Source organism: Centrocercus urophasianus, unplaced genomic scaffold, assembly GCF_019232065.1.
Source record: "Centrocercus urophasianus isolate 14NV4802_14NV808 unplaced genomic scaffold, USGS_Curo_1.0 seq_9, whole genome shotgun sequence".
In the NCBI taxonomy this organism is placed as follows: domain Eukaryota; kingdom Metazoa; phylum Chordata; class Aves; order Galliformes; family Phasianidae; genus Centrocercus; species Centrocercus urophasianus.
The window spans coordinates 32,109,207-32,123,499 of NW_024885532.1; the positions used below are offsets into that span (position 1 = coordinate 32,109,207).

General features: G+C 36.6%; 1 protein-coding gene across 8 annotated transcripts in view; it reads right to left on the reverse strand.

Annotated features, from left to right (window-relative positions):
- SGCG (sarcoglycan gamma) overlaps positions 1–14,293 on the reverse strand; it is a 119,540-nt gene that overhangs the window by 16,702 nt on the left and 88,545 nt on the right. For all 8 annotated transcript variants that reach the window (XM_042839276.1, XM_042839273.1, XM_042839278.1 and 5 more), the window contains 2 exons: positions 10,097–10,216; positions 4,857–4,929 (listed from right to left, as the gene is read on the reverse strand). In XM_042839276.1, the coding sequence (XP_042695210.1) occupies positions 4,857–4,929; positions 10,097–10,216 (193 nt within the window). The remainder of the gene's footprint in view (positions 1–4,856; positions 4,930–10,096; positions 10,217–14,293) is intronic.

Genomic DNA, 14,293 nt, shown 5'->3' on the forward strand with positions numbered 1-14,293 from the left:
CATCATTCCTGCTATAGTGCTTTTCAGATTCAAGAAGTGTGGAATGATGTGGGTCCTTTTCGACTTGGATGTAAAACCTCAGTTGTAGAACTGGCAAAATACCACAGATTGACTGTAATAACAGTGATTTCCCATAGGACTTGTGCTCAGAATGCTTGCTGTCAGACATCCATATGTGGCAAATATGTGAATAAAGCTGGTACTCATCCTTGAGCACTGTATTTATTAGGCACAGTATATGATTGGTTAATAAATGGTATCTTATCTAGACGTAAAAACTTCACAGCAGCAACTAAAAAGTAGGCAATGTTATACCTAGGGATGCTTCAATTGTGAAAAGCAGAGTTTGTTACTTTATACCATTTGGAAGTAAGGGCAAGCACATCCTTTTTTCTTTACAAGTGAGTCATGAATTCAATCTATAAGACTGAAAAAGGTTTGGTGTGCTTCCTTCCAACTACGGAATGAAAGGACAGTTACCGACCACAGTATAATCGCATTGCTCTGTCTCCACTACTTAGCTATAAAAAGATATGTCCTAACACTTATCACTGTGTTTCCAGAAAAGCAGTCTATCTTGAAATTTGACATTTGGACTGTAAAGCCAGCAGAATGTGTAATTCAAGAAGGCCATTTGTGTCAGTGTTGTTGGTGATACTGTTCTAAATCAGAACAACAGAGAATGTGGTCCCTGTTCATACGATGCCAGCTGAAATGTTACAATCAATCACGGCTTTCCTGTCAGCACCTTGAAACACATAACTACATCCAAAGTGGATGGGATTTCTTGAAGCAATATTCTCTGTTCCCAAAGCTGCATGTTGTGGCCCTTGATATCATGTTCATCAATGACATGACAACGGGATCAAACGCACCCTCAGCAAGTTTATGGATGAGACCAAGGTGCGGGGTGTGGCTAATGCCCAAGGGATGGGATGCCATACAGACAGACTCAGACCAGCTTGAGCAGTGGGCCCAGAAGAACATCATGAGGTTCAATAAATGGAAGTGCAGGTTTAGCACCTGGGACCCAGCAACCCTCATTATCAATACAAGCTGGGGGATGTAATCATGGAGCACAGCCCTGCCAAAAAGTACCTGGGGGTACTGGTGGATGGGAATCTGGACATGAAGCAGCAATGTGCCCTTGTAGCCCAGAAAACCAGCCATACTGTGGGCTGCATCCAAAGCAGTGTGGCGAGCAGGGCAACAGAGTGATCCTGCCCCTCTGCTCTGTGCTGGTGAGGCCTCACCTGGAGTACTGCATCCAGATGTGGAGTCTTCAGTCTCTTCACAAGAGAGATATGGACCTGTTGGAGTGCATCCAGAAGAGGGCCACAAAAATGATCAAAGGGATGGAACATGTCTCCTGTGAAGACAGACTGAGAGAGCTGGGGCTGTTCAGCTTGGAGAAAAGAAAGCGCAAGGGAGACCTGAGAGCAGCCTTTTAGTGTATGAAGGGGGGCTGTAAGAAGGGGACAGACTCTTTATCAGAGTCTGTTGTGATAGGACAAAGAGAAAAGGTTTCCAACTAAAGGAGGGAAGTTTGGGCATAAGGAAGAAGATTTTTACAATAGGGGTGGTGAAGCAATGGAAAAAGTTGCCTAGAGATGTGGTGGTCCTTGGTGACATTCAAGGTCAGGCAGGACGGGGCTCTGAGCAGCCTGATTGAGCTGTAGGTGTCCACGTTCATTGCAGGGGATTTGGACCAGATTACCTTTAAGAGTTCCTTCTTACTCAAAGATTCAGTGATTCTATGAAAATAGCAGAAGATTAATAGACGGTGAAAGAACGAAGATAGGACCTCAGGTGAGCAAATAGGCTCTATTGCCTGTAACTACATAGTCACTACCTTAAACTGGAAAAGAAGCATTTCAAAATAAAAATAGAAAAGTATTACTTAAAACTACTTTGAAAAAAAACACATAGAAGTGCCTACCAATTGGCATTTAATCTATAATTAACCAACAGAATATTTACAAAGTATTACAGAATTCCTATTTACTGGATAACTTGTCTCAGCTTCTTCACAATGGAATGCATGGATCTTGTTAACACTGACATTTAAGGCTGTCCTTGAAAATAACATTTTTCCAGCATTACCTTTATCTGTCAATATCTTAGCATCTGCACTGCAGACAAATGCATTTGCTTCTTGATCCTTTTAAGGACCCCTTCACAGAATCACTGCCTTTTCTGCTCTCAGACTTGACACCAGTTATCAGTGGTAGAGACAGCAACACAATTAAAAGATAGAGGCATTTAGAACTGCTTTGAGTTAGCTTCATGGTCTGCCAGGACATCAGTGAGTGTTGCATACATTACAGAGCTTTATGCTCTGATATCTGGCACTCTTCTTTGGGTTGAACTAACTTGGTTTCTAGCACAGGTGGTTAGCAGCTTTAAGGCAGACATCAGTGTTGATGCTACCATGTAGATACAACTGGTCACAGTGGTGTTCCCCACAGTTTGGTACAGGGGCTTGTCTATTTAATATTTTTATTGATGACTTGGACAAGGGGATTGAGTGCATCCTCAGTAAGTTTGTAGATAGCACCCCACTGGGAGGAAGTGTCAAACTGCTGGAGGATACTAAGGCCCTTCAGAGGGATCTGGACAGGCTGGATCACTGAGATGAGACCAGTGGGAAGAACAGGACCAAATGCTGCATCCTGCACTTCGGCCACAACAACCCCAGGCAATACTACAGGCTTGGGGCAGAGTGTCTGGATGACTGTGTGGAAGCAACAGACCTGGGGGTGTTGGTTGCTTGGCTGAACATAAGCCTCAAGTGCTGTGTTCAGTTTTGAGCCCCTCACTACAAGAAAGACACTTGAGGCCTTGGAGCATGTGTAGAGAAGGGCAACAAAGCTGGTGAAGAGTCTGGAACACAAGCCTTACGGAAGATGGCTGAGGGAACTGGGGTTGTTCAGTTTGGAGAAGAGGAAGATCAGGGGAGACTGTATCACTTTCTCTTTGTTAGGAAAAATTTGGAGGAAAATTTGGAAAATAGGGTGGTCAGGCACTGGAATGGGCTGCCCGGATGGGTGGTTGAGTCACCATCTCTGGAGGTCTTCAAGAAATATTTAGTTGTTTTATTGAGGGTCATGGTTTAGTGAGGAAATATTTGTGGTAGGTGTATGGTTGGGCTGGATGATCTTGGAGATCCTTTCCTTGGCTATTCTATGATTCCTTGACACTATAACAATTCTTATTATATACTGTAAATATATACAGTAAATTCTGAAAGAATCAGTATTTCCAACTATTTTAAGTCAACTGAGCACAGAACTGAATGGGATTTTAACTATTAGAGTTAAGCCCTGTCAACACATAGCAACACTATAGCCCAAAATGTTCTTATCATTGATGTGTTAATATCATTAAACAGATAAGTTGCCAAACAAAGTCATCCAAGAAGTAGAACATTATGAATATTTTGAATTAACCTCAATTTTTTGTTTCAAATTATACATCAATAACACATGAGCCATTGTTAAATGTAGCTTACAACAGTGTAATTGCTTTCAAATTACATTCAAAGAAGAATTCATACTTTAAAAGTAACACAGCACAATGGCTATAGAATAAAACGATTAGCTTTAAGCCTATTGAAATATTGTTAATTGATAATCTATTTAAAGCAGAGTAACAACCACATAAAATAACCAATATGTATCCAATTAAATTTATAGAGAGCTTCTTGATGTGTAATTAAAGATTTCCATGTCAGAAGTGCTCATAAATACTTCATCAAAACAGACAATCACAGGAAATTAAAAATTTACAACATAATCCGACCACTCCCTCCAAAACCAATGTTCCTTATAATGTAGAAGTCTAAATATTGGCCAAAGTCTCTCATCCAAATTCTACTACAGTAGAAGAAAGTGGAGATAAACATGCAAAAAAATTAACATCCCAAGCCCATTCTGTCTCAAATGCAAGCACATGATATCTCACTGTAAATTAATGTTATATATCAAGAAGAAAATTAGAAGTGTCTTAACAAATTTTCCCTCTCATTTGCAATTCTCAATATGAAAATTCAGTCAATAAGAAATAGATAGCGCTCTTGATAGTTTAAATAATCTTCTGCTACTCTCTAGTAGTTTTTCCTATTGGAGAAAGAACTAAGAAGAGAAATCATGACAGAAAGTAGTAGACTGCCAAGGTACGAAAGGACAGAAATAAAATTACAAAGAACATTTCTTCATTTGATTCTTCTTTGAACCAACTTATAAAGTGAAATAGAAGATTTTCATGAACTGAATGTAGATTAAGTTGAGCTCATAATCAACATATTATAAACTAATTTGAGATCCTCCAAATTACACAGAGTAATGCACAAAGAAATGCCATCCCAGGATTAAGGAGTGCTGAATCATAAAAGATACCTTATAGAGATTTTCTCACCCCAAATCATTTTTTAATTGTACAGAGTTTTGCACCTTTCTAAATGTTTCTTACTAATCTGGTTCCTGTGACTGATAGAAGTTTCTAGAAATCTTTATTCATCATAAGTCCATGACTGATTTCCTAAAAGCAACATTTATTTCAATATGCAGAGAAAGTCACTTATGTGTTCTGAAATTGTAAAATCAAGGTATATAGAAAAAAATATATTCAGTATATTATGTAGCTTTGAATATTCACCACTGATAATAAATCATCTCATATTATACTTCAAAATTGCAGACCAATGTAATATTTTCTCGAAAAGCATCAATTTGTCATATAAAATGGAATTTAGTAGTGGTTCTATACATTTTGTTAAAAATCCCTTGATATGAAAAATGCGAGCACATATAGCAAACGTGCTTATTAGACTTCTGTTTTGATGCATAAGTTCTTACCTTAGCTGTTTAAAAGCTTCTGCTTTCACGAGTGGTGTTTCTACAGAGTGTTCAAAAAGTGCTCCTTCAGGCCCTGGAAAGGAAAAACCCACCTGTACTGTAAAAGTTCAACTATTACAAATAGTGACAGGGAATTACAGCTACTTTGAGAACAGAAAAAAATACAAAAATATCTATTAATAACTGATGAAATAATTATTATGTAGATACTGTTTTGCTATTACTGTATTGGCTGGAACTACAGAATACAGAGTTAATGTCAAAGTACAGGTGTAAAGAATTAAAATGATGTTTAATGAGTCTGAAGACAGACAAATGTTCTACTACTTCTGACAAAAAAATGTAAATAGGATTTTTACAATGCAACTTCCATTAGAATTAATAGAGATAAGTAAAACTCTACAAAACCTTTGCAAATATTACAGACTTACATAATCACATTAATTTTAGACTATAGCTAAGGATAAAAGGTCAATTTCCATCTTGTTTTAAGCTCTATAGGAAAGGATGGGCATTTGATACCACTGGTACCCCGGAGAGAAAGACTTATCAACTGGCTTCTTCAGCTGTCAGGAGAAGGCCTCCTCAGCTTCTTCTTAAACAGGCTTTCTGCAGTACACACCACAGTGAGGCCCAAGTTGATCTGCCCTTTAATCCTGACCCATAAGTTCCCAGCTTCTTCCTCATCCGAAGTAAAGCACCACGAATTCCCGCTGCTCTCACAAGTAAAAAGGCAGCTCCCCCCTTGCCAGGCTGTCTTTCTTGGAAAACCTTTATTCCAGTGAAGTATTAGAGTGGCACATTTGACAACAGAATCAACTAAACCACAACAGCACCTTATCTGTATTTTGTAGCATCTCATTGCTGTAGACAGAATTCTCTGAAACTGCCAAAAAGCCAGTGCACATTGGAACATCTCCATGGAACCTAATGATGTGACACTGTTTCAGTGCCATTAGATATCTAGTATTCCAATTGTATTTTTATAGATTTTCCTGTTATAATACATGTGCAAAAAAATCCCAAATTTCAAAAATCCCATATTCATTTGCAATAAACCAGATAGATTGCATTATTATAAAAATGTAGGAAGAATACAATCACTTCCATTAATATTTTGCAAAAGTACTAATAGTAGGTATTCACAGAAATATGAAATAATGTATCTAGATATCAAAGTAATTATCAGGTAATAAAAGGTAAGTGGAGTTCAGCAGTTTCTTAATATGAACACACTCTACTATGTTATGCTGACAAATTCACAGAATGACAGAATGGTAGGGGTTGGAAGGGAACTTTGGAGATCATCCAGTTCAAGTCCCTGCTAAAGCAGGTTTCCTACAGTAAGCTGCACAGGAAAGCATCCAGGTGGATTTTGAATATCTCCAGAGTAGGAGACTCTGAAGCCACCCTGGGTAACTTGCTGAAGCACCCTGTCTCACTCAATAAATAATGACATCAAAAGGAACATAAATGTGTCTATATCTTGTGAGTTTTGTTTCCACATTAGACATCACCAGCATGGATAGAGTCTGTGTTCTGCCTGCTTTACATTTAATTCATCTGTCATCTTTAGAATGCCATACAATAGCTATAGCTCATCACCAACTACCTGTAGTTTTGAAACTGATTCAAGTGGATTTAAAGGTTAAATGTATGGATGTTTCTATCACTGGCTTCATGGAATAACATGAGATATTCAGTTTTACTCTTTCTCATACATTCATCTGAAAGTCAAGAAGCTGAGGTACCGGAGTATGAAAAGTGAGTATGAAATACTAAGGTCCCCTAGAAGATTAATTAAACATCATCATCTGCACTCTTCTTGCACCTTTTTTGTATTCAGAAAAGCACTGGTTATGACATTATTAAATACATCCATATCTTTAAATTGCAAATGAGATGACAAGCTTGGTTGATAAAGGTAAAAGTATGGGCGTAATAAATTTCCATAGGCATTTACTTTGATGCTACATCACATTTTGATTAAGAGATTACAGCAACACAAATCAGCCTGGAATGCATTACATGGATTAAAATTGGCTGATGGGCCTTAAACGTAATTGCAAACAGAGAACCACGAGTGAAGGAATGTGTTACTAGTGGGGCCAAATGTGATGTAACATTTATTCATGGATTTATATTTTTAAAATGATGAATTCAGGTGATAAAGATACTGTATGTGTAAGAGGCAATTAGAAGATTTATTTATATATTCTAGAGCATGCACCTCTAAGAAAAATTAAGGCCTTGCCTTCCTGTGAGGAAACGTCTTCATTAAATAACAGCATTAAGTACGGCACACATACTGAAGAAAATCACCTCACAGTAATACTTTTTGGAAGATGACCTGAATTGATTTCTTGTGTACTTTATAACTACTTTATTTATACAAAGGAAAGATAAAGCTTTAAGATATGATATGAATATTACTATATTTGGTATTTTATAGAATATAAGAGCAAGATTTTTTTAATGAGAGGATTGAAGCCAACATGTTTCATTAACACCCCCAGTACACACGTGCCATCAAGCAAATGCTATTTGCCTATTTAAAGACTGACAGATTTTTTTTTTTTTTGTCACATACTTAGCTTCTGAGCAGAAGCATTTAAATTTAACAAGAATCTTCATATCATGTTTCAGTATAGCTATTTACACTGAAAACCCTCCCACACAGCACTAGGAAACAAAATGGTTTAAGTGTGTTAACTCGGCCACTGTATCAAAGTGACCTAAATGAGCCACTGAGCTCATCCTAAAGAAGACCTCATTGTGGCCTTCCACCAAAAGAGAGCTAATAAACAGAAGAAAGGCAGACTTTTTACATGGGCAGATTGTGATAAGACAAGAAGGAGTGTATTTAAACTAAAAGAGGGGAGATTTAGATTAGATTACTTGGCAGAGATACGCCAGCACAGGCTGCCCAGAGAGGTTGCGGATGCCTCATCTCTGGAGACATTCAAGAACAGATGGATGAAAGGGGCTTGGAACTGGGTAGGATTTAAGGCTCCTTCCAACCCCAGCCCTTCTACGATTCTATGAAGACAACTGTACTTCATCAGCAGAAGAGATATCTGCCTAGGTATCCCCTACAGATGTGAGCCAAATCATACTGCAGGTTACTGCTGTTGAGTGAGGGTCCAGTTCAATTCTCTGAACACGTACATCTGGATCTCTGGGGTATCCAAAACTCTTTGCTGATCATCACTTTTCCCATAGATTTGGTCCTCTTGGAAGAAATGGGAGAAACACTGCTACAATTTCATTCTACTACATGTAACAGAAAATGACTGGACTGAAATAGCATGAGGTCAAGCATACCAAACTGCTGGAAAATGACAGTTCCGGAGGTGTTGGGTTGGATTTGCTTTTTCTTAGACTTTCATTTTTTTCCCGAAATCACTGACATTGGTTCTCTGCTACACTGTATTTTAGTTTAAAACCGCCACGTTTTCTTATAATTACCGACATTTTCACAATTCACATAAATCACAGAATCATGCAATCACAGAATGGTTTGGGTTGGAAGGCTCCTTTAAGATCATCTAGTTCTAACCCCCTGCTATAGGCAGGAACAGCTCCCACTAGACCAGGTTGCTGAAAGCTCCATCCAGCCTGGCCTTGAACACCTGAGAAGTAAAACCAAACAGTTCCCCATATTGCATATAAAAAACTGCAAAATGTTCTTTGTGTATTTTAAGCCCTATAGAGTCTGTTTCTGCATAAATTTTCCAATTGATCTTACTCTCTATCAAAAAATGTTTCAAAAACTTATCTCAGTGCACCAAGTATTACTGATTTATCCTTCATGGTAATAGTATCATTTAAATCACAATTTTAATAAATAAGTTTGAAGCATAGTAGGCATGAATCTCTTCTCACTAATGTTAATTTTACACTGAAATAACCTCACTGACTTTAATGGGTTTATTTTTGATTTGTACTACAGTGTAGAAAAGAAACGAGCAATGTGTGTTTCTGCAGTATCTACTAAAGAAAACAGTTATCCTTGTAAGATTCATATTGACAAGTCAGAATACATGTTTAAGCATAACAATCTCTATTCATGTACAAATGATTTTACTTTGAGCAGAGAGAGATCTTCTCTAAATCAGTTAACAATTATGCAGTTTTTCATATCTTTGTTAAACATGTTTTTCTATTAAAGTTTAGCATCCCTTGGGCAAACAATAATCATTTGATATGGTTTCCTGGTTAAACAAAGTTGTATTTTCAATTAGGTTAAAAAGTAAAAAAAAAAAAAAAAGAAAAAAAAAAGATAAAACCTTCAGGCATAAACAAAATTTATTAACACATTTATTATAACTCAACCTTTGCTTTGAAACATGAATCATGTGCTTAATATCACATCTGTGGTTCTGCACAGGGAAATAATATGAATCGATCCATCAAAATTAAGACCTCAAGATTTCAGAGGATCAATAATTAGCAAAAACGACAGTTGCAATAAAGTTAAAAATATTAAAAATGTAACTGAAAGCAAGTTACAGGATTATTTCAGTATTTTCTTTGACAGAGTCCTCCAGATAAAGGGAAATCACACACTGATGTATTTGTTTTAATGCACCCTTAATCCTGGAAAATGAAGGTTGCTTTTATCAGGTCATATAAGGGGAAACAGCTTTTTGTGTGACAATTTTGACATCCTACTTTGTAAATGAGTACTTCAGTGATTTGCAGAAATAGCCCAAAGCAAACCTGCCTTTTGACAGATGACATTATAAATACACTATAAATACTATAGTGAGACATATGTACTACACATAGAGCTGAAATACAGTGGCTTTCACCTTGAAAGAAAAAAACATATAAAAATGCCAGAGTCTAAAACATTTTAAGAAACAGTACAGCTGATTTTTCAAATTGAAATGTGCAAGATTTTTTCATCGTCATTTAAAAGTATGCTCTAAAAATGTTAAATAATTTAGAAAAAATATGCAAGTACAGTTCCAATCACTAGCTATGCTTGAACATGGCATTAAATTAAATTAAAATACATATGTAGGCATATATGCATTCTTATATACACATGTTGGTTTTCCCTTAAAGCTTTTGATTATTTATTGGAAAAGTTAGAGTACTTTCAGATATGTAGTTTCCAGTAAGTTAAACCCAGTATTTTTTTAACATTTTTAACATTTTTAACATGGCTAATTTTAAAATTATTTCATTATTCTCATGGTTATTAGTTGGGCATTTCTTAAGCTGCTACAAACCTGTGACTCGAAGTTTATCTGTTCCAATGACAACCTCATTTTCATCTACTGTAAAAAGTGGCTTGCCATCCTTTGAGTTGATCTGAAATTGCTGGCCGTGGAATTCTACCATTTTAGGACCTGCAAAACACAGTAGAATAATGAAATAATTACATCAGCTTTCTTCAACTTCCTATATAAGTTGCTAACCATGTTGTGGTCTTAATTTTGTGACTTATTTAACAATTAATGATCATGAAGCATTCAGACAGTGGCTCTGGAAGTACCGAAACTGAATGCGCATATTCACATTTTCCAATCTGTTGTTCAAAACTGTGCCTGGAGTCATGTTATGAAGTTGGGTTTCAAGACAAAATTTAGGAAATCCCTCTCAAATTGGTCAAGACAAACAATGCCTCATTGAACCATTTGTATTCTTGGTGTTGAAGCTGCTTTGATCTGTGTGAGTATAGCAGTTTTTCTTTTTTTTAACATAGAAAATAATTAACAAAGTAATCCCTTTTGATTAGGGAAGCTCAAATGCTTTAAAATCCAATAAAAGGGCAGGCCCCTCAGCTGCCAGTTTAGCTCTGTGTATCTAACAAATATTATCCTGTCATGTTCTTAGAGGATTTTAAAAAGCTGGGAGTATTGTCAGTTGGATTTTGTGTGCAAGAGTCTTTACGTATCACAAGATCCTAAGTCCAGTAAAACATTTTGTTCTACATTTTTTCTTGGTGAGTAAGTATAGACTTAGGCCTTTATATTTCCCATTTTAAACAATTAGATCAATTAAAAATTCACATCACATAAGTTTGAGTATCTGTTTAATAGAGTCATCATCAAATTCTATGTTCAGAATGTAAATTGTAGGTAATTGTAGATAATGCTCTTCTCTAAAGCTCCTTCCAAAGCACATGCCTTCATTCCTGAAATTGCAAAAAGAGCTCAGAAAATACCAGAGAATACCAGAAAATATCAGAGAAAAGGTGTTACTCACAGGCAGGTAGGTAAATGAAACAAACGTGGTTCCATATTAATGCTTGAGTAGAGAATTGCGGTTGATTTATTATTTCTGTTCCTGTCCAGAAGCAGTAAAGAGCGTGATCTTTTGTTTATCCAAACAAATAAAAAACTGGCTGTGACTGTCTTTAACCGCTATTGCAATGGCAGTCTTTTCTTTCCTGTCTTTCATTCAACAACCACAATTACACTGCACAGCATGACTTTGGGATACACAAACCTAAGCCTCTCCTATCTGACATGACAGAGGTCAGATGATTCAGGTATGCTGAGGATACAGTTGATTTAGGAGTGATTTTCTGTCTCTTTTATTGAAGAAGGTATATTTGGAGGTATAGAAAGGAAGGTATTATTTGGAGCTTTTGTATCCTAAATAGGAATGAAACCCAAGAGACCAGCTTCCATGGTCCATAGCCAGCTGTAGAACTAATGGAGAAAAGTTGTGCTTGCCACCATGTCTTCTGATCCTGGTTATCACTGGAGCTCGTTCTAAAAATCATGCAGTAGATGAGATAGAAATGTGAATGCTAATTTCTTTCTCATGCGAAGGTTAGACATTTTTGTTCTCAGGATTCTAAGTCTTTTGGTAGGTCTGGAATGCCTAAAACAATTTTTGTTGTTGTTGTTATCTAAGAATATTTACTGTTTAAAAGAATTTATAAGGAAGCAAGGATCCTGAAGATTGACATTTTGGTCATAAGTACTTTAGAGCAAATTAGGTGCCCAAGACCTTTGACAGGCTCAGTTCTAAGTTGCGAACTCTTATAGTATGTGAAATCTTTAAAATACAAATTGGAAGCTGACATAAGTGTATCTCAATTACTGTGAAAGCTTGCAAACGATATGGAGCATTATATCCAAAACGCAACTCAGAAATGTCTATCATTAATATATATTTCATTTTTATTTATTTGTACATGATCACAGAAAAAATCTTGATAATGATGAAGACCCTGTATGTTTAGGGGGAATCTACTGATTTCTTTGGTACAAAGGGAATCAGCTTTGAAAATAAATTGCTGGGCCTAAATAGCAGAATCTCTGCTCTTTCCTTCTCAACACCTTGGCAGATACAGAAGTTTTCACTGATTATAAATCACTCGAGAAAGAAAAAAGTAAATTTGAAAGAACTGAAGAAGTGTGGCATGATTTGCACCAGGCCTAACTTGATCTTGTCTATGAGTACATTTATCTTATTGATTTCCTAATTTGCTGAATCTATTTCACAAGCAATCTTGTCAAAAGAAGATTTTTCATGCCTCTCCTTGCAGGAAATGGAAAGAACTACCTCCAACAGAATGAATTGAATAATGTAATTCGTACACTTGCATATTGCTAGAAAATTGACATTTTTAAAAAATTAGATTATTATGGAATGTAGACTAATTCACTCTGCTTGTATATGCAGATATGCATATACATATGCTGTATAACTTTTGCTCAAATCTTTTGCCCGAATAAACTTGGCCCAAATTCCATTTTCTCTCATCTAACCAAAGCAAATAGGAACAGCCAACACAAACACGTGTTGTGCAGACCGACTTTCTCAGCCATCCTGTCTATTTAATACCAATTCTGGCATAAAGAACATCATACTGATACAACCAGAGCTGACGTATGTATTAGTTTAATTAATCTAGCCCATGTATACACACTCAGATCTAACAGTAATTGGAGCAAGGCTGAGATTCACTCTTTCTACTCCCAGCTAATTGTTCTTAACATTAGACCACATAATCATATTTTTGGTCCCTTCTCTATTCTACTCTATTAATACCTGATTATTCCAGTCAAAGCAGTATACCTTTAACAGTAGAAATGGAAGGTGTCCTACTCTAAAATAATGAGATATAGGAAGAAAAATATACTCAGATAGAAGAGAAACACAAGGCAAAATGGTATTTATAGATAAGTGCTCATCCTAGATGAGCTCCAAGTTCTAACAAGATAATATCTACACTAATAAATTAGAGAGAGCCAAGGCAGAGGAGACACATGCATCGCCAATTTCTGTTACTCTATGTTCCTTGGCACAGCCTAGACCTGTACTACACTGAGACCTCCAGACAATGTATGGCTGGGTGCTGCTCTTCCCAGACAGGATAAATGAAGTTCTCCAGCTCTGGAGGAAAGAGGGTTTAGCTGTACGAAGAAAGTTATGATATGCCATATGCCTCTGCAGCAAACAGTGTGTCCTGGCCTGTTCCGTTCGATGCCTTAATTTTTTTCCTCTGAGCAAGCTACAGGAATCTAAACGCTGAATTTAAGCACGCAGAGGGGCAGTTACCCAGCATCTAAGATGGGTGCATAGTGAACTACACACATTCATTCTCCACTACATGCATTCCTAAAGACTCTAGAGTGGAGGCTGTTTGAAAAACACCAACCAATGGCCTTGCTTATGGTGGATTTGCATCCAGATTTTTCTTCTGGTCCTTGCAAACTTGATTAAATCTTTAACAAAAGCCATGTTCCATGGCTTTCTCAACACAAATGCACCAGTAAAGTGGAACAAGGACTGTCCATTAGATAATCCTCATTATGAAAGAATGATATGGATAACATATTACTTACTTTAAATCTTTGAATAGTATGCTAGAGTAAGCCAAACTAAAACATACGTTTCAATCTTAGGGAAGAGACAGCTTAGTACATGTGGAACAAATTTCCCAAACCCAAAAATAGACTTTTAAAGAAATGGAAATATATTTCTTAAATCAAAAGTAGCACTGTATATATTTCAATACCATTAATTGTATTGTGATCCCCAAAGGATTAATTTTCAACTCAAAACCAGCAACCTAATTCAACATCTGAAAGACTAATCTCTGATTTTCTAAATGTATTTTGTTTAGCAGCCTGGTATATAAACCCTAGTATGCATGTACCCTACCTGTAAGTAAAATAATGCTATTTAATTATGCTTCCTATTAAAACACTACAGTTAAAACTGTTACATGACTGAGCATAGGTTGTAGAAAGCGGTTGAACTATTTTGCCATTTCTGCCAGAGGTGCCACACGAATTTTCAGGTGAATGGGTTATTCTTGCTGTTTAGGATGACTAATAATTGCCTGTTGTTACTTTACATTTCCTCCTTTAATACAAGCAGCTCTGATGCAGACCCCAAGTGATCATCACATCATCACGTACCTCCTGACACTGAGGATGCCAGTGCAAATGATGAAAAATGGC